Source organism: Lissotriton helveticus, chromosome 4_1 (assembly GCF_964261635.1).
Source record: "Lissotriton helveticus chromosome 4_1, aLisHel1.1, whole genome shotgun sequence".
Taxonomy (NCBI): domain Eukaryota; kingdom Metazoa; phylum Chordata; class Amphibia; order Caudata; family Salamandridae; genus Lissotriton; species Lissotriton helveticus.
The window spans coordinates 467,154,651-467,167,654 of record NC_136063.1 but is presented as its reverse complement, the minus strand read 5'-3'; the positions used below and the strand labels follow the sequence as shown (position 1 = coordinate 467,167,654).

Genomic DNA, 13,004 nt, shown 5'->3' with positions numbered 1-13,004 from the left:
TCTGAGAGAGACTGGCATTCCATCTCTGAGATAGGAAATAAGTCCCTTCGTCCTGCAAATTATAAAATAATGTAATTCCTGTCTCGGTGAATGGCATACTACACTCCGGAGACTCTACATTAAATATATTAGTCGGTGCTAGATAACTGTTTTCAGGTGCAGGAGGGTGGCTTCATACGTTTTATACTTGCCCGCAACTTTACAAATTTTGGCAGGAATTATTCAAGGTCATTAGTCAGACTATACAATAAACCATAGTCAAGTTTAGTGTTGTTTGGGCATTCTAAAACAATCCAACAATTAAATAAGAGAGGACAATATTTCTTATTTATAGCTCTGACGATTGCACGCTCGTTTATTCTTCAGAATTGGGGAACCTGCGTAATTCCAACAGTTCAGAGCTGGACGACCAAAATGCTACGCACTATGAAAATTGGGTTGGGGGATTAAAGAGATTCAGTGCTACATGGCAATATCTGGAGCACTGTTGAAAGTTAATCAGAGCTTTGAATTGCATAACAGAAGGATTGTCTCCTCCTACTATTAGTAGATTCTGGTTTTGGCAATAGGTTAGAGGAGCTGGAGTGAAACTATTGAAAAGATATTCTGAACTCTGTTGCATTTTACACATTGCACTTTGTATGCACAAATGCACGGTTACTCGAATGCACCTTAACTTATTAAGAAAGGGATTGGACACTCTAGATACAGCTGGATAATTGAATTGCACTTTAATTTGCTATTTGCACACATAATAGATGATTATTATTGCTTTCGACAGGTGAGACTAGAGAAATTGTAAAGTTGTATCTGTATAATGTGTTCTGATATAAATTATTGCTGCTTTCTCTGTATATTAAAAGCATACTGTATCTATTTCTGCTCTATAAAAATAAAAATGTGAAAAAGAGTAAATCTCACACAACCTGCGCACTCTCTCTTTGGTCTTTTATGACACTACGCATAGGTGCACAAACTGGTTGTGAAAAACCTTTGAAAGCTAGTGTATACCCCCAAGGTTATGACTTTGTCAATGGTCATACATTTGCAGGGTATAACTGTGCTACCAGTCCTAACCATGCACTTATACTACCTTCAAAATATGCTCCAAAATTGTGATGTTTCAGTGTCATAAATGGAATTTGCAGTTGCAAAATTTTGAAAATTCATATACAATTGAATGGGATTTGAAATGTTGAAACAATATTTCAACCTTTGTGAACATGTGTTACACTTAGGTAGGTGTAAGAAATTGGATTATTGGTTGAGGGGGGTGCGAGACCCACTCAGGTAACAACCGTAATTCTTGTGAGGGTGAACCACAAAAGTCACTAAATTAACCTGTGCTTAACTTTCTGGTAGCTTAGCACAAAAGCAGACAGGCTTAACTTTGTGGCAAAGTGCATAGTATTTATGCAGTACACAAACAGTAATAAAGTAAAAACACAACACAAGAAAAATCCTAAACCAGTTTAGAAAAATAGAGTAAACTTTAATAAATAAAATGATACCAGATCCACAGAAATCCAATCAATAGAATTTGAGAAATTAAATTCCAACGTTTTAAGTTGCCCTGATTCTACTGGATTGTTCTGCGGCATTTGATACTGTCTTGCATTATAAATTGATTAATAAACTTCAGGAGGCAGGACTTCACTCCTCGGAGTTACAATGGTTTGGGGCATTCCTGAGTAAAAGGACACAGGTTCCTATTATGGGGTACCACAGGGCTTTTCTCTGAGCCCTACCCTGTTTAACAGGAACGTCGCATCCCTTGCCAAGCTGGTTTGCAAGTAGGGATTCCAGATATGCTGACGACATGCAATTAGTCATCTTCATAAGGGAGAAACTTGACAACACTCGATCTGGGACTCATCATGGAGGCCGGTGTCTTTTGGACCCGCACCTGAGCCAAAAAAAGCGCTACAAATGTGGGTGTTCTTATTGGTGAGTCCTCGATCATTCAAGAGCAAGTCATTGCCACAAGCAGCAAATTATATGGCCTGCTTAAACTTCTTAACATACTCTTCCACTGGATTCCAGTAAGTTGGCTCAGGACCATAGTCCAAGGTCTTATAATCAGCAGATGAGGCAATGGCAATACCCTCATAGGGATACCTATACATAGGGATGGCCGACCGGGTGGTTCAAAACATGGCGGCAAAATAAATACAAATACAGTTCATCCTCGGTGCCTTAAGACTCTTCACTGGCATCCCATCCAAAAAGAGGGAAAAATGTAAACTTTTTTGTCATGTGCACAGGGCCCTACATAACTCTGGCTCTGTGATCCTTTTGCCAAAATGGAGCTATAAATACCCTCAGAAATCTGAGATCATGAACTTAGCCTTGGCCAAAACTATTAGGATCAAAAGAGTTAGAGCGGGAGGATGATCTTTTGACCATCTTGCAGCAGTCTACTGGGATCTGCTACTCCTGGATCTTCACCTCATAAATGACTACCTTAGGTTCCAAAAGAAGCTTACAATTGAGCTTTTTTCTCTTTAACCTGCTCTGTTCCTTTGGTCTCTCTCCCAGTGATTCAGCAGTACCATTTTTGGCATCTATAGTGCCATGATGTCCCCTCAGGAATGACTGTTTGCGCTTTATAAATACTGCTAATTAAATGAAAATATATAAATAGGTAAGTATAGCGCCTAAAAGCACAAGGCACCACTCGCGGTCATATGGTTGTGCTAGACCAAAGTAAAGTCACAAGTTCAGGCCATCGGCAATAGATCGCAGGCTCCATACAGGGAACAGGTTAGTCCTGCTGAAAAAGTTACCTTCTCAACATCTGGCACAAACAGTCCAGTTTGCATTGGAGGAGGCTGCGAGGAGCATGTACAACATTGTGGACGGTCATTGCTGTAGTGCGAAGAGCAGATCCAATCAGGCGTCATGACCGGTCGTTGCTGGAGCATGACGTTGATGGTCAGCCAGGGTTGTCTGTGCAGATCTTGCATTTCCGGTTGTCGCTAGCTGCCGCTGTAGCACGAAGGGTCTGGTACATCAGAGGTTCGTGTTGGCGTCTGTCACAGGCAGCAAAGTATTGCACAAATGGGGCAATTCTCAGGCACAAAGAGCCCAAAACTTGGACTTCTCCTTTCTGTACAGAGGAGTACACTCCTATGCAAGCCAAGGATCCAGGACCTCAGGATGCACCTCTTGGGTATCAGAGACTCACTCTAGCAGAGGCCAGCAGGGCTCAGGAAGGTCCAGTTGAAGGTCCAGTCAGCTGGGCAAATGCACGACAGATCTCTGGAGCTTGTTATGTGCCTGTAGCTCACACAGGAGATCAGCCAGCTAGCCGTTGGAGTCCCGCTAGTGGTTCTTCAGGTAGCAGAGCAGTCCCTCCAGCAGTCCTTCTTCTGAGTCTTCCACAGGTCTAAAAGTGATCTAAAGAGTGACTCAGGAGTTCCTCCATTTATTTATACCTGGTGCCAGCCTTTGATGTGGGAGGGGACTCCATATACTCCTCCCAGTCTGGTTCTGGAAAGTTATTCCCTTTCACTGCCAAGTCTCCAAGTAGTCTGGGGTTACAGAAGACAGGTGTCATATTCTTTCGTGTATGTGCTGGAGGCAACTCTTTGAAATGTAAGTGGGGCAAGGACCTGATCCACCAAACTATCCTGGCAGGATTGCCCATCCTGCTAACACTTGTCCCTTTTTGTCTCACTGTCTGGGAGGAATACACAAAGGCCAACTGTGAAACTATTCATAGTCATGTAAACCAGGCCTCAGGCAGCAGGCATCAAATGATTAGGATAAGAAAATGTCAACTTTCAAAAAGTGGCATTTTCAGAATTGTAACTTAAAATTGAACTTTACCATTTGCAAACATCAGTTCCTATTTGCTTTCAAACTTAAGTTATCACTTATTAAGTGTAATAAGGTGACCCAATATTATCATATGGGGGAGATACGCCTTGCAATAGTAAAACACGACTTCAGGAATTTTTCACCACATGTACATATAAAACATAAACCTGCATGTCCTACTTTTCAAATATAATGCACCCTGCCCTATGAGCACTTAGACCTACCTTTGAGGTGACTTATATGTAATAAAAAAGAAGGGTTAGGTCTGGCAAAAGATTTATTTTATCAGGTCTAAATTGAAGTTTAAATCCGCACTGCAGGCTGTAATGGCAGGCCTCAGATAAGTGTTAAACTGCTTCTTCAGTAGGTGGAGCAATGAGTGCTAGAGCCAGGTAGTAGTATTTAAGTTGCAAACCATGGGTACATGGTGTACCATTTACTAGGGACTTACAAGTAAATTAAATGTGCAAAATTATGTGTAGATCAATTCTACCATGTTTTTGAGCACAAGCACTTGAGCACTGTTTAGCAGTGGTAAGATGCACAGAGTCCTGAAGCCTACAAAACCGAATTCAGCAAAACAGGAGGGTCGGAGGCAAAAGATTTGGGGGACTACCCAAGAGTTTCAGATTGAACAGTGGGATTTTTTTTTAATTTAGCCTGACAAATTGTTAAATTGAACTCTCATACTGCCAACCTTTCAGCAACTTTACAGCAGTTGTAATTGAAATTCACTGTATATTTGCAAACATTTTCAACTTCGGTGCCTAATTTCTTTCTCCGTTTCCAGTGTTGCTGTACAGAAGCTTTCGAGTGAATCCCGCTTCATTGTGTATGAGTTCTGGGAGAGCACCCATGTCTGGAGAAAGTAAGAAGAGTCACTGTGTTGTATAATGCTAGGAAATGTTGAGAACATTTTTATTTACTGTGAACAGTGAGAATTCAATTGCACAATCGCCTGACAAACTGTGATAATAAACAAATGTATTATCTCATGTGCTTAGGGCAATCCCTTGCAAGTGATTGTTCTCCAGCCATAAGAGATTAAAGTATTTCCTTGTGGATTTGAAGGTTCTATTTTGTATCGTGTTATAACTTGATTTACCTAGCCTTTTTTTAAATCCAATATCTACCTTAAAAATGTAACATTATACGTGAGATACATTTTTGTTCTGTTACAATGGGAGAGGAGATAGTTTACCTTGTCGTCAAGGCAACTCCAGAGGATGATAGCCTTGGATTATGAGAGGGCAAATGTCGCTTTGCCCCTACAAAAGCCACTCCTTATTTCCTCCATGGCTTGTCAGTTCTAAGGGTCTGCTTCTTTCATACTTCAATCGACCGCTGTTTGCTTTAGAAACTATTTTAAATTTCAACATGGTTTCTTGTTTTTTTATTAGTTTTTTCCCCTCCTTGCTTCCGCAATATGATTTATTTTGGTCTCAGTTTCTCTGTGGGTATTTCTTGTGTGTCATATCCTAGCATATCCATAATAGAAATGACATTTAAAGCCCGTGCTCCTCCAAAATGTATACAATAACCTTTTGTGGAAATATTTCTGTATCTGTGTGTATCCCTCTAATTAAGTCTTATTTCTTCACATGGTGTCCTCACTTCATCAGACATTATCACCACCACATCTCTATTGTTCATGCTATTATAACCTAGTTTGCTATATTATTACCAAGTTCATTGTTCTATAGAATATCTATTAATTATCGGTCTTGATCACTGTATAAGACCATTGTAAAACACCATCCGACACATTGATCATTGATCAATGCTCAAATTATAATGAGATAGAAATTAATTGGATCTGTAAGTTCGAAACTTTCCAACAAAACAATCATGCTGCATCAATCCTGGGTAAACGTTTCGTATTGTTGCATACTGCTAGATCTTTACTATGTTATGCCTACTAGACACCTTCTTAATTTCTCTTTTCTGCAAACATCACATCTGTCCTTGAACAGTGCCCTCGTTTTGCAATTTCTGTATTTTACTTCATAAATCCAGAATTAGTCATCACAATCAGACACACAATTTACATGAACTATGTGTCAGAATGGAGGATGGCATGTATTCGGCTGCACATTGTCTTTGATGAGCTTGAACATTGAACTCCCCGTTCTAATGCTGCTAGGCCATTAAGTGTGCAGTGATATTTAACAGGAGAAAACCTGCTGCTCACATGCCGATCACTAGACTGCAAGAGAGGGACATTGGGGAAGGAAAGAGCTGTGGGTACAATGGGTGGGGCACTAAGCATGGACAGATTTCAACATTAAGGGGCACCTGCATGAAGCTTTTTACCGGGTTCAAACGGGCCAATTCGCACACTTACCTTTTTTGTTGGTGCATCAGGGGGACCTTAGGCCCCCTAGCACCCTTGCAATTGCATTTGCATTTGCAATTTGCGATTACCTAAATGGTCATCGCAAATTGAGAATGCTTTCCCATTCATTCCTATGGGCCTAAATGGGAATGGGAATGCATGGGAATGAATGGGAATGCATTCCCTAATAGCATATCACAATTTGCAATTTGCTATTAGGGAATGTGTAGGAATCGCTATTTATTTTGCGATTCATGCATGCATAAGGAATTATGAATCCTAATTATCGATTCCTTAAAAAGCTATTAAGGAATGGCAATGCCTTATCTTGATGCATGTGCCCCTATGTTCAGTTCAGTACTGGGTACTCTGAACACTATACAATCTTCGATTATGTCTTCCATTGGACATTTTTTAGAGCACACAGGTAAATTTAATCACATCCGTTTTACAGTCTTCTTTCCTGAATATATTTTGTTGATAACCTTATATTCCTGTTTTAAGTTGTCTACCACCTAAAGCTGTGCTTTGAGGCTGGTTCCATGTGAATGTATCTTGTATTTGGTTTTATTTAAAATCATCATTTACAAAGCTAAATATAAAGTTTGATTACTGAAACTACAATGGGCAAAGCCAATAGGTCCGGCTTTATTGTGTTAGTGCATGGAAACTCCTTTGCACATGCTTTGTTTGCATGCTTTACCACATTTAAGGCAGTCCCATTGACTTCACAAAAGTTTGTTTAATGTTTCAAGATTAGCATGGGACAGTCGTACGCTGGTCTAACAGTTTAGGTTCAAAGGCCCTTACACATGCACATGAGAGAAATAATACAAGAAATGCAAAGACTATGAGGCGAGAAAGGCAAGCTGGATGGATTTGGCAGAGTTAAGTGATTATCTACAGAGTGAACAGGTTGGGACCCTTAGAGAAAATATTCTGCGTAAAAGATTCCTGACAAAAATACGAATGGTACAGCATATAATAATAAGAATCCAGTAATGTCTGGGAATCAACAGGTAGCATGTTCAGCATGTAGATGTTTATGTATGCTACCAACATCTTAATCACATGGAACCTGCCCCAAAGTGAGAAGTCAGGTTCAACCATTTACCATCTCAAAGGATCCAAGTTGTATACAGCCAGTCATTCCTAACCCCTCTTTAGCATTATATCAAGATACATATGAGATTATGCTGTTTCCATTTAAAGTTTTAATCCTGCATTCCTGCTGGTGTTTTAAATCTAGTAAGGGATGGGACCCCACAGTTTATTTTGTACCATGAGAATATTGACATTAAGTGAGCAATAAAGGATCCATGGTGCAGCAATATTACTCAGGGGCGTAACACAGGCCACCACAGCCCTCGCAGTGCGGGGGGGGGGCACCTAGCTCCAAGGGGCCTCCTCGGCACTGAACTCTGGCCATGAGAGCTCCTGATTGAGCCCGGAGGGGGCCCCCCTAAGTACCGTGCAGGGATGCCCCCTCACTTTTCGTTATGCCACTGATATTACTAAGAAGTGATTAGCAAAAAGGAAGGCTTTTGATGGCCTAGGACTTTCTATATCTTCAGTCTGTAATGACCACTGCACAGCAGCAGACAGGTCCAAAGCCAGAAGGAAAAGGAATAGAAACAAAACCCATCCCTGTCTTGTTTCCTTCATGATTCAGAAATAACCACCACCATTAATCATTGTCGGTTGAGCTTACTGATCAAAGCTTGATCCAGGCTAGCCCTTATTACACTGCAAAATTCAATATCTACAGCCTGTGGCGTAATCTTCCAACAAAGTGCGCCACTGGTCATATGAACCTTTAGGTATCTGATGAATGTGTACTCTGGGAGCTAAAATCAATTCAAACAAGTTAAATTACAATGAAACCCATTTGGCACCACTTGAATGACAAAGGTGACGGTTTTACTAACTATGAAGGTTTATTAAGAGATTAGTCAAAGTCCCAGGCTTTAGTAATTGAGTTAGTCATTTTTCAGATTAAGCATACAATGCGGTAAAGTTAATCAAACCAACAATTTATGGTTAGTTAATTTATAGGATAAATCATTTAAAGAGTACAAAATTTAAAGCAGAGAAGTCAACAGTTTCATAAAGGAACTTCCCTAAACTAAATAAGACATCAAAGAATGGCAGGGGAAATCCTAAGCAGGAGGTGTCAATCTAAAGTGAACCCATTAAAAAAAAGATTAAGGACAAAATGCCCAGGGGGCATGGCCTGGACAGCAGTGGCAGTGGAGGCGCATCGCTGAGCTCCGTGGCCGCAAGTCTTGTAGGCACAAGTATCCTGTGACATCCGCCCATGGTAAGAGGTGAGCGGAGCCAGTTGGCCACCGGAAGGGTCGGTGTACAGTGCGGAACCCAGAAGAGGCCAGCTGAGTTGTGTTTGCAGCCTGGTGGAGCTTGGAATTCCAGGCCGAGGTCCTTCTCCAGCATATGACTGGAGACATGAGTCAGGTCCCTGAGTCGGGAGAAATTAAATCAGACTGGGCCCGTAAGGTGGCCTTGGGGTCTCGGCGGCAGAAGACGGAGGGTAGAGGCTCCCACCTATACGAGTGTAGAGCTGGCCGTGTAGGCCCCATGAATTCACCTGGAGTAGCTGACAGGAATCAGGACACCGGCACATGCACATGCACTGAGCCCGCTTGGGAGCAGTAAGAGGAGGTTCCACAGAGAGGCAAGGGCCTATCCACCATGGCTCTGGGGAGATAAGATAGAGAGTGGAGGAGAGTTACCACTGTGCACAAGGTTCTCCCCCTGGCAGAACACCATACTAGTACTCCCCTGGACTGAGGGCCCCCCGCTGCCTTGGGGAGAGAACTCAGCCCCTGTAGGATTTGGGACCGTGGGATGGGTAAAGCCTCCAGGTACAGCCAGATGGTAAAAAAGACCAGTAACCCAAGTTCCCCACAGACACTATACCCGGCATACAGGAGCCTGAATGGCCCAGAAGTGCTGGTGCGCAAGTGATCAGGGCAGAATAGCCCAGGTCAGTGGGATCCACAGCCTCCGTCTGCCAGCCAAAGGGCAGCCAAATGTGGGGCACTTTTGGAAGCCCACACAAAATGGTTCTGGTGCCAACTAAGGAGATGCAATGGGTCTTGGAGCACAAACTAGAGGCAGTTGCACTGGAGGTGGGCATTCTGCACAAGGACCATAAAAAAACTAACAGGAAAAGTGGCAGAGATAGAGAGCAACATGGCACTAACCACACTGATGGTGAAAGACAATGTTACTAAGCTACACTACTAGAAGCCTGAGATAAAGACTCTAAAACGGCAGCTTGATGATGCAGAGGGTTGCTGCCGATGTAACAGTGTACGACTGATTGAGGTCCCCAAGAAGGCGGAGGTCCCCAGTGCCGAACTATTGGTAGAACAGTGTCTGCTCTCAAAGGTTTTGGTAGGAAAGGAATCCACTCTCTACGTGGTGGAGCATGCACATGGAGTACCAAGGAGGCCACTGGTGCTGGGAGCCTGGACACGCCCTGTAATAGACAGACTGCTCAACTACAGGGACCATGATCGTATCCTGCAGGAGGTGAGGACCCTGGGCATTTGAGGGAAGTTTGGTAAATATTTACCCGGACAGGTAAAACAACACCTCAGTAGCTTGGACCTAATATGCCCCGCCCTATCTATCAATCAATCAAGGATTTGTAAAGTGCAACAAATCACCTGTGAGGGTCTCAAGAAGCTAGAGCTGCAATCTGCTTCATGGTGATCTGTTCATTTGAACAGCCAGTTATTGAGTCCTTTCCTGAATTGCTGGAGCAATGAGGTGGTCCTGAGGTGCAGGGGAAGGTTGTTCCAAGCTTTGGCTCTTGGGTGAGAGAAGGATCTCCCTCTGCAGTTGCTTTGGAGTATCCAGGGGTGTTCGCGAGGAAGAGGGAGACGATCCGCCTCAGGTGTCTGACCGGTTGATGGAAGATCATGTATTTGTTGATGTAAGCTGGTCCTTTGCTGTGTAGGGCTTTGTTTGCTTGGGTCAACATCTTGAACTGGCATCTCTCCTGGATCGGGAGCCAGTATAGCTGCTTGAGGTGGGGTTCGATGTGCATTCATTTGGGGAGGTTGAGGATTAGTCTGGCTGTGGAGTTTTGTATTGTCTATAGTCTCTTCAGGAGGCATGCAGTGATTCATCTGTAGGGTGTGTTTCCGTAGTCCAACCTGCTGGTGACGAGGGCCTGTGTGATAGTCCTCTGGTGATGACTGGGAGCAACCTGAAGATCTTGCGAAGCATGTGTAGGGTGCGGAAACAGGCAGATGAGGCAGTGGTTACCTGTTTCTTCATAGATGATGCCGAGGCTGTGGGCGTTGTCTGTCGGGGCAGAGGATGGGTTGAGTTCAGCAGGCCACCATGCGTAGTTCCATGTTTCCAAGGATGAGAACTTCCATCTACTCAATGTTGAACCTGAGATAGTTGTACTTCATCCAGTCTGCGACATTCATCATGCATCTCTGGAAGTTGGTTCTGGTGGTGGTGGGGTCTTCTGACAGCAAGATGATGGACTGGGCATTGTCGGTGTAGGAGATGATTTTGATTTTGTGTGATTGGACATGCTGGCCAGGGGTGTTCATGTATGTGTTAAAGAGGGTGGGGCTGTGGGACAATGCTTGGGGGATGCTTAGATGATCTTTCTGGGTACCGAAGAAAACAGTGGGAGACTTATTCTCTAGGTTCTTCCAGTGAGGTATGAGGCAATACATTCAGGGTGTCTCCCTGAATTCCAATGTGATGGAGTCTGTTGATCAAGATGTGATGGGAGACAGTGTTGTAAGGCAGCTGACAGGTTCAAGGGGATGAGGGCAGCATTTTGCTGTGGTCCATGAGGGTCCAGATGTTACTGGTGGGTGCAATCAGGGCTGACTCGGAATCTGGATTGAGAGGGGTCTATGAGGTTGTTGTGTTCCAGTTGTTGGTTGAGTGCCTTCTCGAGGTTCCTTCACTGTAAAGGGGAGCTGGGAGATGCGCTGGTAGTTCTTTGGTTCTGCTGGGTAGGGAGATGGTTTGTTGAGGAGGGGCATCACTTCAGTGTGTTTCCAGTCCTCAGAGAAGGAGGCCGAGATGATGGAGGTGTCCAGGACTTTCCTGGGCTCATCGCTAATGGTCTAGATCCAAAGTTTGAAGATGTGGTGGGGACAGGGGTCTGTGGGTGGTCCTGAGTGAATGGAGTTCATGATGGAGATAGTGGCTCGAGTTGTGAGAGAATCCCTATGGGGGAACAGGTGTTAAGGGTTTGTGTTCGAGGGTTTTAGCAGGCTGATACTGTAGGCAGTGGTGGGTTGGAGTTTAAAGTTTGAAGTTTTCATAGATGGCTGAGATTTTGTTGTGGAAGAAGACTGTCAGGGTGTCAGACAGTTTCTTGGGAGGTCTTCAAGATGACAAAGAGCTCCTTGATGCGGTTTGTGCTGGCTTCTATGCGGTCTGATTGGGTAGTACATTGTGTTTCTTTCAGGTAGTGCTACTGTTTGAGTACTGTCTTGACGGTGGTAAGGTCTCCTGTCTCTTTGCTGGTGCACCACTGCCTTTGTAGTTGCCAGCAGTTGTGTTTGGTGGATTTCAGCTCTGTAGTGAACCAGGTGGATCTTCCTGCAGGTCTTTTGAATTTGGCTGGCTTGGCAGGGTCAATTGTGTCTGCACACTCAGTGATCAACTGGGATAACTTCTTACCAGCCTGTTCTGGGTTGGATGTTGTGTCTGGGAGGTGGGAGTTTGAAGCCTTGTTCTACTGGTCTTTTGATATTTTTTTTCCAGTTCCTGCTTGTGAAGCTGGGGGGCATGGTGGCAGTGTTGGTAGATCCTGAGATGGTGAAGTGGATGCTGTAGCCGTCGGTCTAAGATCCTGAGATGGTGAAGTGGATGCTGTAGCCGTCGGTCTAGGTGAACTGTGAGACATGGTCATACTTGACTCTGTCACTGGACATGAAAATGGGGTTGAGCGGGTGTTCTGCGATATGGGTAGGGTCGGTGGCAAGCTGCTTGAGGCCGATGTTGCTCATGCATTCTAGAGGTCGGCTATGTTGGTGTTGCCGGGCTGGGGTAGTCTAGGAGGAAGTTAAGATCTACTAGGAAGATGTAGTGCTCAGAGTTGATGCATATCAGGGCGATGAGGTTAGGGATGGTATTGCAGAAGCTGGGTCTTGATCTTGATCGTCTGTAGGTGAAGGTGCATCTGATGGTGTTTTTTCCATCTGTGTGGAGTTGGAGGTTGAGATGCTAAGGAGGTCATGCAGTTTATAATGTCCTTGTAGATGATGGCAATACCACCTCCGTGCTTGTTGGTTCAGTTCGGGTGTATTATCTTGTAGCCTTCAGTGGTGGCGATGTCCAGTGCAGAGGCAGGGCTCAACCAGGTCTCTGTGAGGAAGAGGACGTCTGGCATCAGGCAAGAGATCGTGTCCTAGATCTCTATGGCTTGTATTGAGAAGGATGCCCTGAAGTTGTGCTATGGCGATTTCAGTCAGCACGGTGGATGCAGCCGTGTTTGAAAGGTCTCCAGCGTTGTTGGTTGATCCGGTGTTGCAGGAGAATAGACAGTGGCAGCAGGCGAAAGGTACTACCGTTGTGAGTGGAGCAGTGAGGCAGTAGTTGAGGTTGTGGCATCGAAGGCTGTCAGTACGGCGCCAGTGTATCTGCAGGTGGTGGGAGCAGCAAAGAGGCAGGAAAAGAAGCAAGTTGTGAAGCTCCTAATCACTGCGTACAAGAAGGGAAAAAACAGCAGTAAACAATCAAAGCTAATAAAAGGACAAACCAGTAGTGAACAAAAATGGCTTCTACCGGCAGGAGACAGAGATTAAGTTACAGGCAATACAGTGACTAAACTAATAAT

General features: G+C 44.1%; 1 protein-coding gene across 2 annotated transcripts in view; it reads left to right on the top strand.

The window, feature by feature from the left end:
* Positions 1 to 13,004, top strand: part of NECAB1 (N-terminal EF-hand calcium binding protein 1) — a 1,511,734-nt gene that overhangs the window by 1,399,175 nt on the left and 99,555 nt on the right. The window contains exon 11 of one of the 2 annotated variants that reach the window (XM_078687058.1): positions 4,613 to 4,690. The exons of the other annotated variant lie outside the window; for it this stretch is intronic. Within the exon in view, the coding sequence (XP_078543184.1) occupies positions 4,613 to 4,690 (78 nt within the window). The remainder of the gene's footprint in view (positions 1 to 4,612; positions 4,691 to 13,004) is intronic. 2 annotated transcript variants of the gene reach the window in all.